The 18327-nt window shown below is 44.6% G+C and overlaps 1 protein-coding gene across 2 annotated transcripts in view; it reads left to right on the forward strand.

Moving 5' to 3' along the window:
• Positions 1-2826: 2826 nt before the first annotated feature.
• SLC9A7 (solute carrier family 9 member A7) overlaps positions 2827-18327 on the forward strand; it is a 103354-nt gene continuing 87853 nt past the window's right edge. Inside the window, exon 1 of one of the 2 annotated variants that reach the window (XM_083168758.1) lies at positions 2827-3277. In XM_083168758.1, coding sequence (XP_083024884.1) covers positions 3046-3277 — 232 coding nt within the window. In that variant the 5' untranslated portion in view covers positions 2827-3045. The remainder of the gene's footprint in view (positions 3278-18327) is intronic. The other variant, XM_083168760.1, reaches the window with a different exon arrangement.

The raw sequence follows: 18327 nt of genomic DNA on the forward strand, positions 1-18327 counted from the left end.
AAGACTCTGACATAAAATTTACTTATGACATACAAAAGGATGACATACACTTCCTTGATGTCAAAATAACCAACAGATCGAACAGACTCACGACCACATTGTATAGCAAGCCGACTGATTGCAACAATCTGCTGCATGCATCAAGCCATCACCCCCAATCACTTATTCGGGGACTCCCGTATTCCCAATATCTCAGAGTTGTCAGAATCTGCAGCCGGCCTCAAGACAGGGCTAATCAGTTAGATCTTATGACCAAAAAATTCCTGCAAAAGGGCTATCAGAGCAAACTGCTCACGGAAGCCATAGAGAAAGCACTCGCTACTTTAGCACCTGACTACGTTGACACAAGCAGCACAATCCCTCATCTGGGTCAACACCTACTCCACAGCCAGTAAACCCCTAGTCAAAACGGGGAAAAAAGCCTGGCCAGTTATACAATCTGATCGTAGCCTTAGTTCACTGGCAGATAAAGCCCTCCTACCCTGCTACAGACGCGGTAGGAATCTCAAAGATTTTTTGGTACAAACAGATGTCACCGACACAAGACCCGCTGAAACTCACTTTCTAAGCAAAAAAGCAGGCAACCATCGTTGCTTGGGATGCACTACCTGCTCTTACTTAGAAACAGGGGACACATTTGCGCATCCCCACACTGGCAAAATTTACAGGATTAGACACGTATTCAATTGCTCCAGCAAATACGTGGTATATCTTTTAAAATGTCCTTGCGGACTTTATTACGTGGGAAAAACGATATGTGAGTTTAAAGTTCGTATGGCCCAACACCGCAGCGCCATCAAAAAAGCACTGGAGGGTAAAAAAACAGACCAACCAGTAGCTCAACACTTTGCGTCCCACAGACACACTCTGACCTCGTTAAAATACAAAATGATCGACATGGCCCCAGACGACAGAAGGGGAGGCAACAGAGCCAACAGACTACTCTGTCTGGAAGCCAAATGGATACATGACTTAGATACAGTAGCCCCAAGGGGACTTACCGAAAGTCTCTCCCTCAACTGCTTTTTGTAGTTTGCTACACCATTTGGTTAATACCCCCGCTGTAGCTACCTTGTTGATACCTTGTTGCAATTAACGATCTACTATGTTGCCAAGCTTTGTTTCGTTTTTTCGTTTTCTCATTAACTTATTCTCATTGAGCCTAAGTGATTGAACAGATTGCATCCCATGTATATACCTGTATATATTCTTTTGTACATATGTAGCAAGTTCCTTTTGTTGTAATTGGTAACGGGCATTGTTTACACTATGACGCATCACCCGGCAGCGCAGTCTGCCACTGATGACGTCACCACTTTCCTTTTGTGAATGAGCACGAGGTGATTTCAGCACTCATAAATACAAGTTATGTTCCACTAGTCAGGCTGTACCTGAAGACGATAATAAATCGAAACGTTGTGTCACCGCCTGGCTGTTGGCTCTATTCTTTCATAGCCATCGCCGCATCAAGGACTGAGAGTGCCGCCCGCACAGCCACAAATATCCAAATTAACATTGGAGAAGGCACCCGGCAAATTACCGACTTACAACCCCAGTACCCTGAGTGCCGAGCATCAAAAAGCTATATATATATATATATATATATATATATATATATATATATATATATACAATGCCCTGGCAACGTCAATGTAACCCACTGGTAACAAGCGCTTAAACCTGGGACCTGTTAACTTCTTTTTTGGTGCTGCGCATTATTCACATTAGACGCTACCTTATCTTATATTGTGGCATTTTATATTACATTCATTGGCCCTATATTACATAGTTCTTGAACACTTCCTGGTAGTGGAGTCCACAGGAAGTAGGTGTGTCTATCACTTACTTAGTGCTACCATAAATAGCTGAATGGGAGACTGCATTTGTACACTGCCTGGTGCTGCCTGTCCTGAGATGTGACCTACCTCTGTCTTGACAAAGATCCCTGTTGAGGATCGAAACGTCGACCAAACTTTTTTGATGTCTTGAAATAAAATTTGATCCAACTTGCTCAAAATTGCCTATGGTGAGTGCCTGCTTCAAAAACAAATGTTATATTATTGGGACTGATACTCCTCTAAAGTGGAGCACCGCTGAGTTGTCCTATGTTCTTTCAGAGTGCGGTTCTAACTTCGATTATATATATAAATATATATATATATTTCCAGCCAATATTATAAATTTTCTAACAAAATCTATTTTTTAATTTGTCCACTGAATAGAAATGGTCATAAATGAACAAAAAGGGCATTTAGAACATACAGAGTTAGGATGTTAACTTTTGTTTGCCTTTATATTTTTAAAGGTCCACTAAATCTAACATCCATGTTGTCACATAAGCAAGATCTTGGACAATTTTTATTTTATTTTGGCAGTAGAAATCCATTAGATTTGGGAAATAAATGTTTCCAATTGTTTTTGTTCATTTTCTGGCAATTTGGAGCAAAAAGTGGATTGTCATTTGCTCCCACACATGACCAGATTCATGTTACCACCAGATTGGACAGATACATCTTAAGGTGTGTACACAGTTTAGGAAGTCCTTATTGTGCAATCACACCTGTAGGTGTGTGGACAGTATTGCAGACTAGAAATCTGCCGGTCATCATAGGACTAACACACTACAATATAAAGGTTTTCTATAAGCTTCTACAACTCTTCAATAAATATATGCCAATAGTACTAATGATTAAGGAAGTATATATAAAAAAAACACTTCAATGATTGCTGGGGAGCAGGTGTAATTATAGTAGCAGTGTTAGGCCCCGCCCTGTGAGGGGTGTGCCCGGGGTCTGAGCAGTGCGGGCACAGTGTGTATGTGCTGTAGGAGACGCAGTGCTATTAATCCACAGGATTCTGCGCATTGGAGAAGATCCTCCTGTGATTCCCCAGTCACCGGGCGGGGGGAGGAGGGAGCCGTGTGATCCCTATGTGTCACTGCTGCTGCCGCCGCTGAGCCATAGACAGCGTGGGCTTAGCTGCAGGATCCCCGGCGCTTCTGCGTATAGTCAGAGGCAGCGAATAAGCCCCTGGCTCTGCCCCGCCATGCACCGACTCCTGCCCCTGCTGCTGCTCCTGGGGCTCCCGTGTACACACTGCGAGGACAGCGCAATGGAGGAGATCGCTACGGAGAAGGAGGCAGAGGAGAGCCACAGGCAGGACAGCGTGAGCCTGCTGACATTCATCCTGCTGCTGACCTTAACCATTCTCACCATCTGGCTCTTCAAGCACCGCCGGGCGCGCTTCCTGCATGAGACCGGCCTGGCCATGATATACGGTGAGATGTGCCCGGTTACTCTGGTGCTAGGGAAAATGTGTAACATATGTTTCAGCATCGGCACTCAGGAGATGCTCCCGGTGACCCTCATTGCTCTTGTGTCCTATACATATATATATACCTGTCATGTGTGTGTGCCTTGCCCAGTGGCTATGGCCACCCTGTGACACTACACTGAGGTGAGGATGTTACACCGTGTGCTATTGGCAGTGGGGGAGTTCTGCTGGGACCTTGGTCTAGGATGCTGCTGCTAGGATTACCTTGTAGTACCTCTCCAGTACCAGATAGCAAGGCCACATCCTCAGATCTGTATCCCTGAATTACTGAGCCTTGCTGCTTATATGATGATGATGTAGGTGGTGAGACCCTGCTGCTATGATGGTGCTATTTTGCTACTGGCTGTGACATATGTATAACTCTATCACAATAGCTGCACGTTTATGTAGTGTGCTAGGTTGCCTGTGGATGGAACATAATGCCTTCTGTGTTAAGGGCTTGGCCAGGCCACACTTGCATTTTGGTTTTGTCACTTTGTCCGTGGGAGCAGATGGTCCCATTGATGGATCTGTTGCACGTCATTTGTTGTACTAAGTGCTCCAAACGCTGCGCTTCTTATTCCTGTTCCGATGAGACACTTTCATTCTGGCTTTTACTATAATATCACCATTTTTGACAGATTTAGTGTGTTAAAATTAATATTGGTTTAGGAACAATGTATAGGTCAGAGTTTAACGCAGATACTTTTTAAAGAAGTAATTGTTTATTGCGTTGTGCTTGAGAAAGGCGTATCGGCAAGTCACCGCCACTTCGGTCAGCTTTTCCTAAACGTCACAGATCTTCCTGCTTCATTACTGTGGCCTTAAATATTTATTATTGTCTCCTATTTCAGCTTTGCTGTTGCTTTTTTTTTTTTTTTTTTTTTTTTTTTCACAAAAGTGATTTGCATAGAACAGTACATTCAGTCACAGACACGTTCTGCAGTATGGCTGTAGCTGAAGTAGGCACAGCCGCTGTGTAATATATGATTTGGCTGGATTTTGTCCACCTATTTAGAAATCTAATGTAAGCTAACTGTACAATGCATTGACTGGATGTTCTAACACTCAGAAGAAACTAGCATCTACTATGTACAGGTAGTGGTGGAAACACAATTATAAATTCACTTACAAGGTCGTTTGGCAATTGTAAGCAACCAGTAAGGCCTGTTTACCTTGGGCCAGATTGAATTGTTTGCGCCGCCGGCAACCACTAGAGAGCACCCAACAGAGCTATTCAAATGTTACCCCATTGGGGTGTGTCACGCTTCCAGCGCCATCATTTCAACTTGTAGCCCCGGGGGGAGGTGAGCTGTAAGCAGCAAAAAATTACCTGTTTCAGTGCGCAAATAGGACTTTTCCCAGCACCCCTATTAGTTTAGTCACGTTTAGACGCTATCCACAGCTAAATCCGACCTTAGTGGGCGGGATCAGCGCAAATAAAAATGTCCATTCCATATTGCCCCATAATCTCCCATCACTTTAGATGGGAGATCTGGTGTGTAAATCTGCCCACTATGTCAAAGATATTATATATATATATATATATATATATATATATATATATATATATATATATATATATATATATATATATATATATATATATATATATATATATATATATATATATATATATATATATATATTCTAGTGTCCGTGAGTCTCTGAAACACTGCCATCTGCTCGCAGAGAGTGAAACTACATCTTCCTCACACATGCACAAACAGAAGGTAGCAGACTAGCTTTCGAAGCTTTTGCTTCGAGCGTGCTTACAAGTATTATATATGTCTGGGATTGTGCTGGAGTGATGCTGGTAGTAATTTAATTGATCTCAATCTGGTTGTTGGTGGTGGCGGTGGCATACACCTGTGTTCCATTTGATAGCACTAATGTTTAATAAGGTCCAGATCTAGGGACTGTGAAGGCCTTGAGATTGAGATATCAATCCATGCTCATCAAACCATACTCTGATTGAAGGCATTACTATCTTGTAAAACATGGTTTCTGACAGGGGAAAAAAGGCATCATGGGAATAGATGATCTATTAGCACCATTATTTAGGTATTGGCATTGGTTCTGCCTTCTAATACCCCTTTCACATTGCCACAATAAACCGGGTTATTGTCATGGTGACCCGGGTCGAGGTGCAGTGTGAAAGTACCTGAGTGCTCCCTAACTTCTGCAAGAGGCAAAGGAGCGGGGCAGATGTGGGGAGCGGTGGCGGATGACCCCGGCATACTCCGGGGGGGGGGGGGGGGGGTGTGTTTGCTGCCAAATGAGAAACCACAGGCGCGCACCTACATATTAATGGCATGGCCGTAAATTTTCCGGGAAAACCCAGAAGGGAAAACCTTCGTGCATACTCCCGGAGTGGTTAAAACAGGGTTACAGTGGCCATACAATACTTCAAGAAGTCACAGCAGTGAATGGTCATCTGATACTTCTTGAGCCGCACTGGTCCTTCCCTGGCTGCAGGATCGCATGCGCTCCTGCTGCATGTGATGCATCTCATGTGACCCCATTCCCCGCCACCGAGAGGAAGTTTGGCATGCAGGCAGGTCCGACTCCAATCTGATGCGCAAGGAACTGCACATCGGATCAGATGGCATGTCAAACATGCGCGATTTTAGAAATTGTCACAAATCCCCTAAATGTATGGGGACCTTTACACACGGGTCGGTCAGACCCTATGTCAATGTGCAGTGTAAAAGGGTTTGACCTGTATTAACCAACCTGGCAATCAGCCAAAGGTGCTGGTTTGGCTGTGCCTGTGTCTTCCTTTATGATGTCAGCAGTCTGAGCCCTGGACACACTGGAGAGCAGCGTTTTAGAGGTTCAGAGATAATTGCTATGGCCAATTGAAGTTAGGAGGTGAGGGAGCTGAGGATCATGGGGGAAACTGAGATATGTAGGCAAATTACTGCACTATCAAAGATTGCAAGATTTCTGCAAGACTGTGAGCAGTCCCCAACTCTCTCCTTTTTGTTCCTTTTGACAGTTGTGAGCCAGAAAAAGTCAATTTTAAATTACATCCATAGTGTTTACATGGTGACCCAGGTTTAGTGTAAAGGAGTTCTAGGGTTTGCGATGTGAAAGCGGTATAAGTAAATGACTGCATCCAATAATACCAAGAAAGTTTGCCCACAGCGTTACAGAACCTCCACACCCACAGCCTTACATTTGCTCATCCAAGAACATGGTAAAAGATGATTCGTCTGACCATATCACCTTCCTTTGCTGCTTGACCCCTACCATGTGAGGTGTTTGTGCTCTGTAGAGGCTCATATTGGACTCTTTGCTGGCTCTGGCTGAAATTTGCAAACCATTGTTGTACTGTCTCTCGCTGGGGGCAGAGCTAGTGTTCGCCCCCCCCCCCCCAACTGCACTCTGCAGATAACTGATGGAAGAGCGGTACCAGTATGAAGTGCTGCAGAGCTGTGATCAGTTCACATGGGGTATAACATTGTGATGCTGATTCTGAATAGGTATTGGCTTGATTGGATCTCATTTTTGAGAAACAAGAACTGCTAACCAGGGCTTAAAGTGGTCATGCAGAGGTGGGTAAACTCATTTTTCTATGCCACCTAATTACCCCCACTCCCCTCCCCCGTTAGGCAGATACAGGACCAGTGGTATGGTTTTAGGCATCACCTTTCAAACTCAAATGCTTTTCTGTGAGAATAATACCCCTTTCACACCAGAAAATGCAGGGACTCGCCGGGAATATGGCCCATGGATCATGCCAGGGCATTCCCAGGTTTGTCCCCTTTCACACCAGAAAAGTCCCTGCATTTTCTAGTGTGGGGAGGAGGCCGGCAGGCAGTGGGATGGCGGCGGAGGTGAAGAGTACTCACCCTGGGATGCTGGTCCTCCGTGCAGGCTGGGGATTGACACAGGAGGCCGTCGCAGATGACAGGCGGCGGGTGTAGATGACGCAGCTCTCTAGCTGCAGTGAGGACGCTGCTGCGTCATCTACATACGCCGCCTGTCCTGTCATCTGTGCGGGCCGCCTGTGTGGATCCCCATCTGACAGCATGCACCTAGGACCGGCAACCCGGGTGAGTACCCCTTTCACACCAGCCAAGACCCCGGTTTGAACTCAGAAACAACCCTGCTCCATAGCAGGGTTGAAATCCCGAGAAATTTACCCAGGATTTTAGCCTGGGAACCTTACACACCAGCGCTAGTCGTGGGTTGTTCCCGGGTCAAACCCAGGAATTTAGGCTGGTGCGAAAGGGGTATTACTGTGCAGGGCCAATGTGGAGATTAAAATGTTCCAACTTGCCTTTAGAGGTGGTGGAACTCTGTTCCCCCTCACTTTAACCCCTGCTGCTAACAGACAATTGTTGAACACTTATATACAGAGGGTGAAATATTCATATTTTTTCAAAGTTCCCTATTAACTGAGGGTATCCATTATCTGGTAAGTATACTCACTCACCCTCCCTGGTAGCGGCTAAGCCTAACCCTCCTGTCCTGCAGCCTAACCTAAGTATACTCACTCACCCTGCTAGTGCCTAATGCTTACCCCGCCCTACATACTTATATTCAGAAATCCAGGGTCTGCTTCCTCATCAATATCTGGATTCCAGCGCCTGTCTTGTGGCAGCAAGTTGAGATGCAGGCATCTGTATTCTGATGGCTGGCATCCCAACTGCCGTGATGTTAACCACATCCTTTTAAAATATCCTGAATTAGTTAAAATATGCATTGCAAAAAATAAAATAAATTGTTATATATATTTACTATCTGATTTGGAGGAGACACGTGTCAAGTTGAATCCCTGGCTTTACCCTGGAGAACACCCAATCACTACTGTATGCGGTTGTTACAGGCTATCCTGGTTTTATCTTTTAAATTGCTCCAACCTATAATCCTGCTGGAGAATACTCATTCATTGTGGTATGCAGTTTATTGCAAGTTATCTTCACTTTTTTTTCCACATAGAGTTGACATCTAGAACTTTATGCCAGTACATTATAAAATGGGGAAACCTGATGCCATATGAAATCCTATTAAAGTAGGACACCAGTTCAATACCCTTTTTGAACACACCCCTGATGAAGTCCTAAGGACCAAATGCATATGGTCTGAAGTTCACTATTTGCATTCCGTTTGAAACAAGAGTTTGAGGGCCAGATGCACTAAGCTTCAAAAGTGATAAAATGGAATGATAACCAACCAACCAATCAGCTCCTGGTTTCTTGTCTGTTTTGTCATGAGTTAATGAACAGATATGACAATTTTTCAGTAAAACTTTGCACTGTAGCCGATCGCTGATATGTTTCTCTCCCCGAGTTCTATACTGATATCACCACTGGCTCAATTGCAAATTGTTTGTTAGTAAGCTGAGCTGGTCACTGAAGCTGCTGCCCAACGTGCTCCAACAATTAACCCTCTTCCAAAATCTGAAAACTCCTGCTGCTTTAATTAAAGTCACCCACAGAAACGTACATGATGATGCGCAATCTAATGGTTACTAAAGTAAAACATAAGACCCACAATCCTTACTGTCATTATGTTTGGTATACCTTTTTTTTTTTGTGTGTTCTCTGTAGGGTGGCATTTATTTTATTAGAGGAGGCATATTCTATATATAACTCCGATCAGTGTGGTCTGTATATCAGCAATGAAATGCAATCCAGACCTGTGCTAAAAACACCACAGCAGACAGTGACACCCCAGACAGGGAACAGAAACTGAGTTTTTAAAGATAGTGGGTGCTAGAATGAACAATAAGACAGTGGTTACATAGGGATGTATTAAAGTAAAAAAAAAAAAAAATTAAAATGTATGCCTGTGCTGGGAAATAGATGGCTATTACTGAAGCGCTTTGTGTCTGTATAAAGAACACAGTGTATACAGGTGATGGCGCTATAAAATGACTTCTGTCATCCTATTACACAGTAGGTGGCAAGTTTATTTCTGGAGGGATATGGTCTCTAGGTCAACTACTGAAGGTCGATACCTGAAGTATGTCAACATGATCAGAAGGTCGACACAAGCATTATGTTGACAATAGGATGGTGGCCATGAGTTTTTCACAGTTTTTTTTTTTTTTTTCCAGACTTGTGCCGACAGGTGGTATGTCATTAGTAAAGGTGGGTTGTTATGGCGCTAGAATTACCTCCTGTATGAAGGGGCTGCAGAACCAGAGTGGTAAAAACTCTAAAGGCAGTTAAACAAGGGTAGAAGGGGAAAAACGAATGTGGGGTGCGCTATTATCAGCAGCTGGCTGAGGGGTTGTCAGTCCCCTAATAATCAAAGAAGAAATGTGAGAGGTATGCCAGCGCTGGCTGAATAATTGTTTCAGATGGTAAAAAATTATAAATATTTATTAACTCTAATCATACAAAATGTAAAAAAAAAATGTAAAAATCAATATAACAACTGAAAAAATGGATAAATAAAATTAAAAAAATGAAATTAAAGGATGGGGACGTGTCACAAGGTGACTTTTTTAGTGGTATTTTCATGGATATAGTTGAAAGTCAATGGTCACAGAGTAGCCCAAATGAATAGGTATTGTAGTGTTCCCGCTAGGCTGTTTTAGCGGGGCGCTGCGCCCTGCCCGATTTTTAAAGGGCAAAATGCGCCCTGCCCCTCTCGCAGCGCTCCGCTAAACAGCCTCACAGGGAAGCCCAGCGTCGATGTAGACGGCGATGCCCGGCGCTTCCCCAGCAGCATAGTGGCTTCGGAGGGGCCGGGCCTGCCCCCTTTGATGACAGTGGCGGTCGGGCCTGCCCCTTTCATGACGCTGGCGGCCCGGGCACGCCTCTTTGATGACACTGGCGGCCCGGGACCACCCCCAGCTGTGGCCCGGTCCGCCCCCTGGCGCCCTGCCCGGTCTCCATCCTAGAGTGAACACTAGTATTGTATATTACCAATTGGGAAATCCTTCCACTGATGTCCACTGTATGGATAAGTGTGGTGTCCTTTCCAGAGTTCGATGGAAGGTGATATTGGAGATATTGAGCTCAATGGGATGAGAGCAAATTGGATCCTGATGGCAACCACTGGTTCTCTGGTATGTCTCTTTAGGGAACTGGCGAGGTATCCCAATGATGTTAGAAACTTGATCCAGGCTCAGATGGTGTGCTATGATTCTCAGGAGTAAAGGCGCACCATTAGTCGGTATGGGGGTCTCAATTCATATAACTCAACGCGTTTTCCCGGATCCTTGATAAAGGCCGGACCCCGGCCGAAACACGTTGGGACACAGAATCAACATACCAAGACACTTCAACCAACATAGGCACAGTCTCCTCCCGAGTTAAGCACACGGGCACTCCGGACGTCACCCAGGTTAGCCGCGATGTCGCGAGACCGGCAACCCGGAAGTCACGTCCCGGCCGCAGTGCCTTTGGAGCCGGGACATCAGAAGGCTGCAAGCGGCTGCTGCAGCCTCTCTTCATCCAGACGCCGCACAGACTATAGGAAGGGTAAGCAGCAGGTTAGCGGGACGCCGCTCCCTGCTGACACTTTCCTCATACATCATCCACAATTGTGACTTTGTCAGTTCAGCGTTTGCTGCTGACGCACAGATCACCACCCCCACTGCCTTATCCGCACTGTGTTTATAATTATATTAATAAATCCAAGCACTTTACCCAGACATCACTGTTTGTCATCTCTACATGGTACAAATCTGATTATATATTCAGCAGGTGTCCAATGTAGTTACTCAATAGAGGGGCACATTCCCATCTCTTTAGGTACGGATTAGCAACATCAGCTATTCTTAGTACCTGTGAAGGTAATCGCAGTACCAATACCCTTGTTTAGGTGGTATGTCATGTCGACCTTTTGACTGTCAACCTTCCAACCCTGTTGACCTATTTCGAATGTTGACCTAAACTGTCGACCTTCAATGGTTGACCCCATACCCATTACTGGTAAGTTTTCTTATGTGTGCTGATCCTCTGGTAATCTATGTGTATGCTGATACTGTTCAATGACATCGCCGGGACCCGCTGCTCGTTTGGCTATATTGCCAAATTGACCTGCATGTTCAGCAGATACCACTCGTCGTTGATGACACAGGAGTGCGCATCGTTAACGATATTGAGTGCCCACACTAGACTATATTGTGAACAATATCGCTCAGAAGCCCTTTGTTAAAAATATCGCCTAGTGTGTATGGGGCTTTATTCCTTCTGCTGTCTATACAGCAGATGGGGATTTCTAATAATAAATATGGTGGAATTCTCTTTAGTGCTAAGCTTTTAGGGGCCTGGTAAATGTGACAATTTTGCAGTCCCCATAGAGACCTTAGGCAACGGCTTTTGCGATTAAAAATAGAAGGATCACTGCTGGGATCTGTGATGTCTGCTGCAATTCCCGCTGTAACATTTTGTGGAATATATAATGTGAAAATCCTCAGTGACATTTTTGGACGATTTTCTGCTAAAACTGAAAAAAAAAAAACTAAAAACCCACACCATACAGCTTTGGGGTTTTTGCAAGGCCGTTACCAGGCTTTTGGTGCCCTGAGCAAAATTTTAGCCTTTCAACCCCCTCCCCCCAAATATATACTTCTCAGTTCCTTACATCTGACTTTTGGAATCTAAAAATGCTAAATAATAAATCATATGCGCTACTGTGAGTCCAGTCCAGATACAGAGATATTTGCAATCAAACACTGTCCAGACCCTGCTGAAAGATTTGTTGATGAGGGTGAAGGGAAACAAAATGTTAGGACAATGTGGCAATTAGCGGGTTAGTCAGGAAGCACAGCGTGCGACAACACATGACCATGCATGCGCCATTCTGTGCATGCATGCATGACCTGACACTGGACCTCATTTAGGGATATATGTAACGGCAATGGTTTACATATATCTCTGATAGTGAGGTGCATGTACAGGACAGCTCCTGTGTGGTACCCTCCAACATGACCCATTCCATTAGGTACAAAACGCTCTGTTCCAGGACTTCCCTCTTATTTATATGATTGCCGTCACCTTGGTATACACACCTTTCTTATAAATGAACTAGTTCAACACAGTTCACGGCAATCAAAAATTAAGAAGGAAATCCAGGAACAGAGCATTTTGTACCTAATGGAGAGTGTCATGTTGGAGGGTATGCATTTTGTGCTTCCTGAGCTGCAGCTTGATTCACATCAGGCGTTTATGGTCAAGTGGTGGGCAGAGCTGAGCAGCATTCCCAACAACGGGGGCACATCATCCCCACTTTTTGGGGAGTGGCAGGGGAAGGTTCTCTATCTTCAGATGCAGATTTCCAGGTCTCGGGAACAGTCCATCCTGCATAACCTAAAGTTTCCCTGCAGCAGTGGATCTCACAATCATGCATCTTATTAACGCAAGATGCTTCCTGCTGCTGTTGCATATTTTCTTACAGCAGCTGTGGTTACAGACTTTTACAACCCGGGATCTACTTTTTGTACACTAAGTTACCGGGGATCTACCGGCATCTCCCCTTGTATAAAGTATACCCCTCCATCCGCAATACGTTCCCTACGCCTTATGCAACACTAAATGAGAGAAACTTCACATTACAGTATGCCACGCATGACGCGGGGAAAGTGCCTGAAATTCACACTGACACAGGGATTGTGCCTGAAATTCACACTCCATGACGCAAAATAATTTTTTTGCCCCTAGAAAAAAAAATATACATAAACTCCATCTCAGGCAGCCACTGGGATGAACTTACATTTGTAAAGAGAGCCCCACCCCTCCCACAACATATGAAAACAAAACCCCGTGGACAAAATTATCCCCCCATTCACAATGCACTTAGTATCCCTGCTGTTTCTGTCCAGCTACCCGCCACCGCTGAGCCTCCCTGCTGACACTCACTGTGCGCCGAGTCCTGTCCTGATGCAGCTGAGCGCTCCCAGTCCTATCCTGCCGCCGCTGAGCTTCTCTGCTGCTTCTCACTGCGCTGAGTCCTGCCCCGCCGCATCTGAACATACATGCCGCTGAAGCTGAGCCTTCCAGTCTGCTCCAACATGTTCTTCACACTTGATGTGCGCGGGTGTCGTCACACGTGCACCCGCGCACTGCATCCCTGGGAACGCTTGAAGCCTCTGTTCTGTCAGAGGCTTCAGCAGTTATGTGCAGGGAACTTGATCGTGATCTACCCGCTGGACCTCTGCAATCGATGGGTAGATCGCGATTGACCTTTTGGCCATCCCTGCCCTAAGCCATCAGTCAAGGCTTCTGAGTATTGGTGGTCCCTATTGCTATATCTAGGTGCTGGGTCCAGCACCCCAAAAATCAACATAAGCCAGAAGGATCAGAGCAGCACACCAGTGAACACACTTACATGTTAGGAAGCCAGAGCGGTTGATACAAAAGTGATGTATGGAATTCAAATATTAAAGGAATAATGTTAGTAATTATTAGCAAATATTGCCTCGAATATTGTACTGATTCTATCTATATCAGAAATATTGATGTGTATGCAGACATGTGAAATACACCAATTTCAGGGAAGGCTGCAGCGTCGATGTCTTTAACCTGCCATTAATGGTTTTAGGTGTGCAGAGAGTGAGATTTGGGCACGTTATTTTGTTTCTGTGCAGTTTTTTTTTTTCCCCCAGTATGAACCCACTGTACCCAAATCTAACGCTCGAAACATCTTGCATTTTCCCCACCTGCAGTGCAGCATGTTTTTTTCCATTAGAGAAAAAATGTGCTTTGAATTATGCCCTGTATCCACAACTGGGCTTGGAACCATTTCCCAAAGCCATGGATGTATGCTAGCTATGGGATCAGTTTTGTTCCACGCACTGTGACTAGCGCTGGGATGGAGTTCCTGGAGCTATATATAATGTGTGCTGCTATGTCGGCGATTTTCACATCATCGCTGTCCATACACGCTGGGCAAAATTGCGATTTCAGTTAGGTCTGTGTAGTCCATCTTTTAGTGGTGGAGCAGCAACCAATAGTTAAGTTTTGGTGAGAAGATTTTTCTGTTTGGGAATTTTTATGCTCTTGATTGTTTTACCATGTATTATGTGACCTTAAATTCATCTGCAGACTGCTTAATTGTCCATCTGTTTGGTGCCAGAGTAAATATTTGTATTTTTTTGTCGTGACGCCTCTTCACACATTTGCTTTAATTCATATCACAAGCTGAACATTTGCTTACTTTCTGAGGTAATTCTAGATGTGCTACGTAGAGACATCATGTGAGTAAGCTTCTCTTGATTGGCTGTACTTGCCTGCTGTTTGTTTTAGCATATGCTTCCCGGTGTCTCTTCTGTATCCCATTCAAGTTTAAAAAAAGCATACCCTTCCCATCCATTTCTGTCCAGTTTAATTTTCTGTGTGAGATTGCTGTCCCATTGCCTCAGTTTTGTTAACTTTTTTTTTTGGTATGATTTTTTTTAATTGTGCAAATGATTTCTGTCGTACAACAGTAATCAAGTGTCCACTTCCTTATTATTTTCTTCACTATAAAACGGAGTACCATGATGACTTTTTTTTTTTTTTTTTGCCATTTTTGTTAATCACCTAAAACAAAGTGGGATATTTACAGTTGATTTAACATAGCATTTATACATTTTGATGCAAAAATTAGCATTTTTCCCTAACGTGAAATGTAAGGAAGTAGTAGTTTTGGTTTTGGATTTTTTGATTTGGGAGGAAAAGTTACCCCAGGGGTCCAAATTCCGTGGTGATTTCTTAATAAACATGTGATACTGGAAAAAGAAGCCGCAGTAAATTTAAAAAAATTGAAAAATCAATAATTAATAAACTGCGTGTCAGACAGTCAAGTTATTCAGCAAAAAATAGTTTTGACATCTGAGATGGGTAGTGGATATTTTTTATTTGTATCTGCTGTGTAATGATACTTTTTATGTTTAGGCTGTGAGCAAAATGTATATACTATATGCACTTTGGCGCACTCAGGAGAATGGCAAACAGCAGAATCAGCAGGTTTAAAAAAATAAAATAAAAAACCCCCCCAAAAACTTTGCATTAATGCGATTGATACATTAATTATTTAAAGACCAAGAGTGCCGACTGTATCCCATTTGTGTATGTATGTATGTATGTATGTGATATGTATAGGTAGCTGTTTTTGTCCAGTCACCAGCTTTTAACTTCCCTCTATTGTTCGCTCCCATAGCAGTCCTTCTTCCACATCTCTTCCCTACTCTCACCCACTCTTTGCACACTGTCATGATCCAGGTGGTTAAAAGCATTTATTTACCTCTGCAGTGCTTATCCAGGCTTGTTTTGACAGCATGTGGTCTGGTGTCCGTCCGGCGCTCCCCGCATCCAGTCTCCTATATTCTACCACAGTACTACACACTTCTCTGTCTTCAGTGGCCTCTGGTATCTCCGCACTCCACAGCATCCATCTCCTCCGCCATCCGCTGCAGACCTGTTAGGACAGGGCTGGGCAACACCGGCCCTCCAGATGTTAATGAACTACACATCACCGGAAGCTTTGCATTAGTTTTGCTATGTGGCCATGCTGAAACTGATGCAATGCATGCTGGGATGTGTAGTTCATCAACATCTGGAGGGCCGGTGTTGCCCAGCCCTGTTCTAGGACCACAGCAGACTTCCCTCCAAGCACCAAAATGGGTGCAACCTTGTTGTACCCAGCGATACCAGCTTCTGTCATCTGTTCAGTGCAACCAATCAGCTCACACTGGCCACTAAAAGTATGTAATGAAGCATAACCTCCAACTGTACCTCTTTGGCAGGTACAGTACCTTTTTTCTATGGCCTGTACTGGCCAAAAAGTCCAGCCACAGTGCTACTTCAGATTCAGCCGATTCATAGATCAACTTCGTTCCCCATTGTACCACTGTACACCACCAGCTAGCTAGCTGTGTCTCTTTCTCTTTTTCTCTCCCCCCCCCCCCCCCTGTCCTTTGTTCCTAACATTCAATCTGTCTGTTACATACATCTAAAAACATTTCCAAAATTTGACTGTGCCTTACACATGACACTACAAAACTAATCCATGCATTTATTGTTCCACACATTGATTATTGCAATAGCTTCCTTACCAGTCTTCCTAAGAAAAGACAATCTCACCACTACAATCCATTTTGAGTGCAGCTGCGAGGCTGATCTTCCTGGCTAGACGTTAAGGGGGAAATTTACTAAAGGAAATTTGTAAAAAATAGGTGTATTTGTATCCAGAAATACACTTATTTTTGACATTTACTATCCCGAAAATACGGCAATCCGTATTCGTATTAATGTGCTATCAATACGAATACGAATTGCCGTATTTTTGGGATAGTAAATGTCAAAAATAAGTGTATTTCTGGATACAAATACACCTATTTTTTACAAATTTCCTTTAGTAAATTTCCCCCTAAACGTCTGCTGACCTGCTCTGTCAGTCCCTCCATTGGTTACCTGTATATTACCGTATTCAATATAAAATACTTCAACTCATACAAAGCCTCTGACTACACCAACTTATATCTCTTCCCTTATCGCAAAATATATCCCCACCCGACCTTAAAGCTCTGTACATACACATCGATTTGCTTTTGATTCGATGTTAGATTCGATTTTCTATTAGATCTGGCATTAGATCTTTCGGTACTCTTTACCTAGCGCGGCGCCCACGATTTTGATCGTGGGCATCGCAGGTAAAAAAATCGCAGGCATCGCGGCCATTGAATGCACTAAAAATCGGGTGCGACGCGATGCCCGCGATTTCCCATAGGGATCAATGTTAAATTTCTCAATTGACCCGATTTTACTGTTCAATGCCTCAATGGACCCGATTTTTCCATAGGAAACAATGTTAAATGGCCCACAGAGGCCAAATAGCCACCCTGAAGTGTGAAATGGCCCCCACAATTGTTAACGCCACCCCACGATCAACGTCAACCCGAAGCGTGGCGAGCGCAGCGGTACGCGTCCTACGACCTTTTCATACCCCCACTATCCACTTCGGCGTGGAGTTGAGAATAGAATAGTGTGGCGAGCGCAGCAAACCACCGAGCCCGAAGCGTGGCGAGCGCACGCGGATACCGTCACAGGTAAACGCGTCCCTTCGCGGGCTTCACAGGTATCCGCGTCCCCTCGCAGGGCTCGCCACGCTTCAGGCTTGGTGGCTCGCTGCGCTCGCCACACTATTTTATTCTAAACTCCACGCCGACGTGGATAGTGGGGGTATGAAAAGGTCGTAGGACGCGTACCGCCATGCTTCGGGTTCACCAGGGGCGGATTGGGAATTAAAACCAGCCCGGGAAATATCTTGAGGCAGCCCTGGATGGGGGGGCGGGGTGCTGTTGCGCGCCGCAGGCGCGCCCGATTTTTTTGGGGGCGTGGCCTAGCAATCTGGGGGTGTGGCCTATTCCAATGAGGCCACGCCCCATTTTTGCCACTGTGGGGGCATGGCTAGTGGCTCTCTGAGCTGCTAGCTATGTCCCCGGCCCCTCAGGCTGCAGAATAGGCGTCTAATACATAAATACAATGCTCACAGAGAGTGATAGCGTAGAGAGAGATAAAAGCTCCTGGCGTGCAAATAAGTCACATATATACCAACATTGGCATGTCCGTCCACGCTGGGCAGCATCCCGGTGACGTCACTCCGTCAAAGGCCCTTATTCAGATCTGATCGCAGTACAAATTTGTTCTCAAAATGGGCAAAACCATGTACACTGCAGGTGGGGCAGATGTAATATGTGCAGAGAGAGTTAAATTTGGGTGGGGTATGTTGAAACTGAAATCTAAATTGCAGTGTAAAAATAATGCAGCCAGTATTTATGCAGCCAGTATAAAATAAAATAATTTACCCTGCACAGAAACAAAATATCTCACACAAATCTCTCTATACATGTTACATCTGCCCCACCTGCAGTGCACATGGTTTTGCCCATTTTCAGAACAAATTTGTACTGCGATCAGATCTGAATAAGGGCCAAAGCCCGATGGTTGCTGGGCGCACATCAGTGACGTTACCACGCCGGGATCCACAAACAGCGTCCTGTCGCCATGGAGATGCGGCATCTGTTTAAAGTTTAAAAACAAATGCAGTGGACATATTACAAAGAAT

The sequence above is a fragment of the Crinia signifera genome, chromosome 2, assembly GCF_055691185.1.
Source record: "Crinia signifera chromosome 2, ASM5569118v1, whole genome shotgun sequence".
Lineage (NCBI taxonomy): Eukaryota > Metazoa > Chordata > Amphibia > Anura > Myobatrachidae > Crinia > Crinia signifera.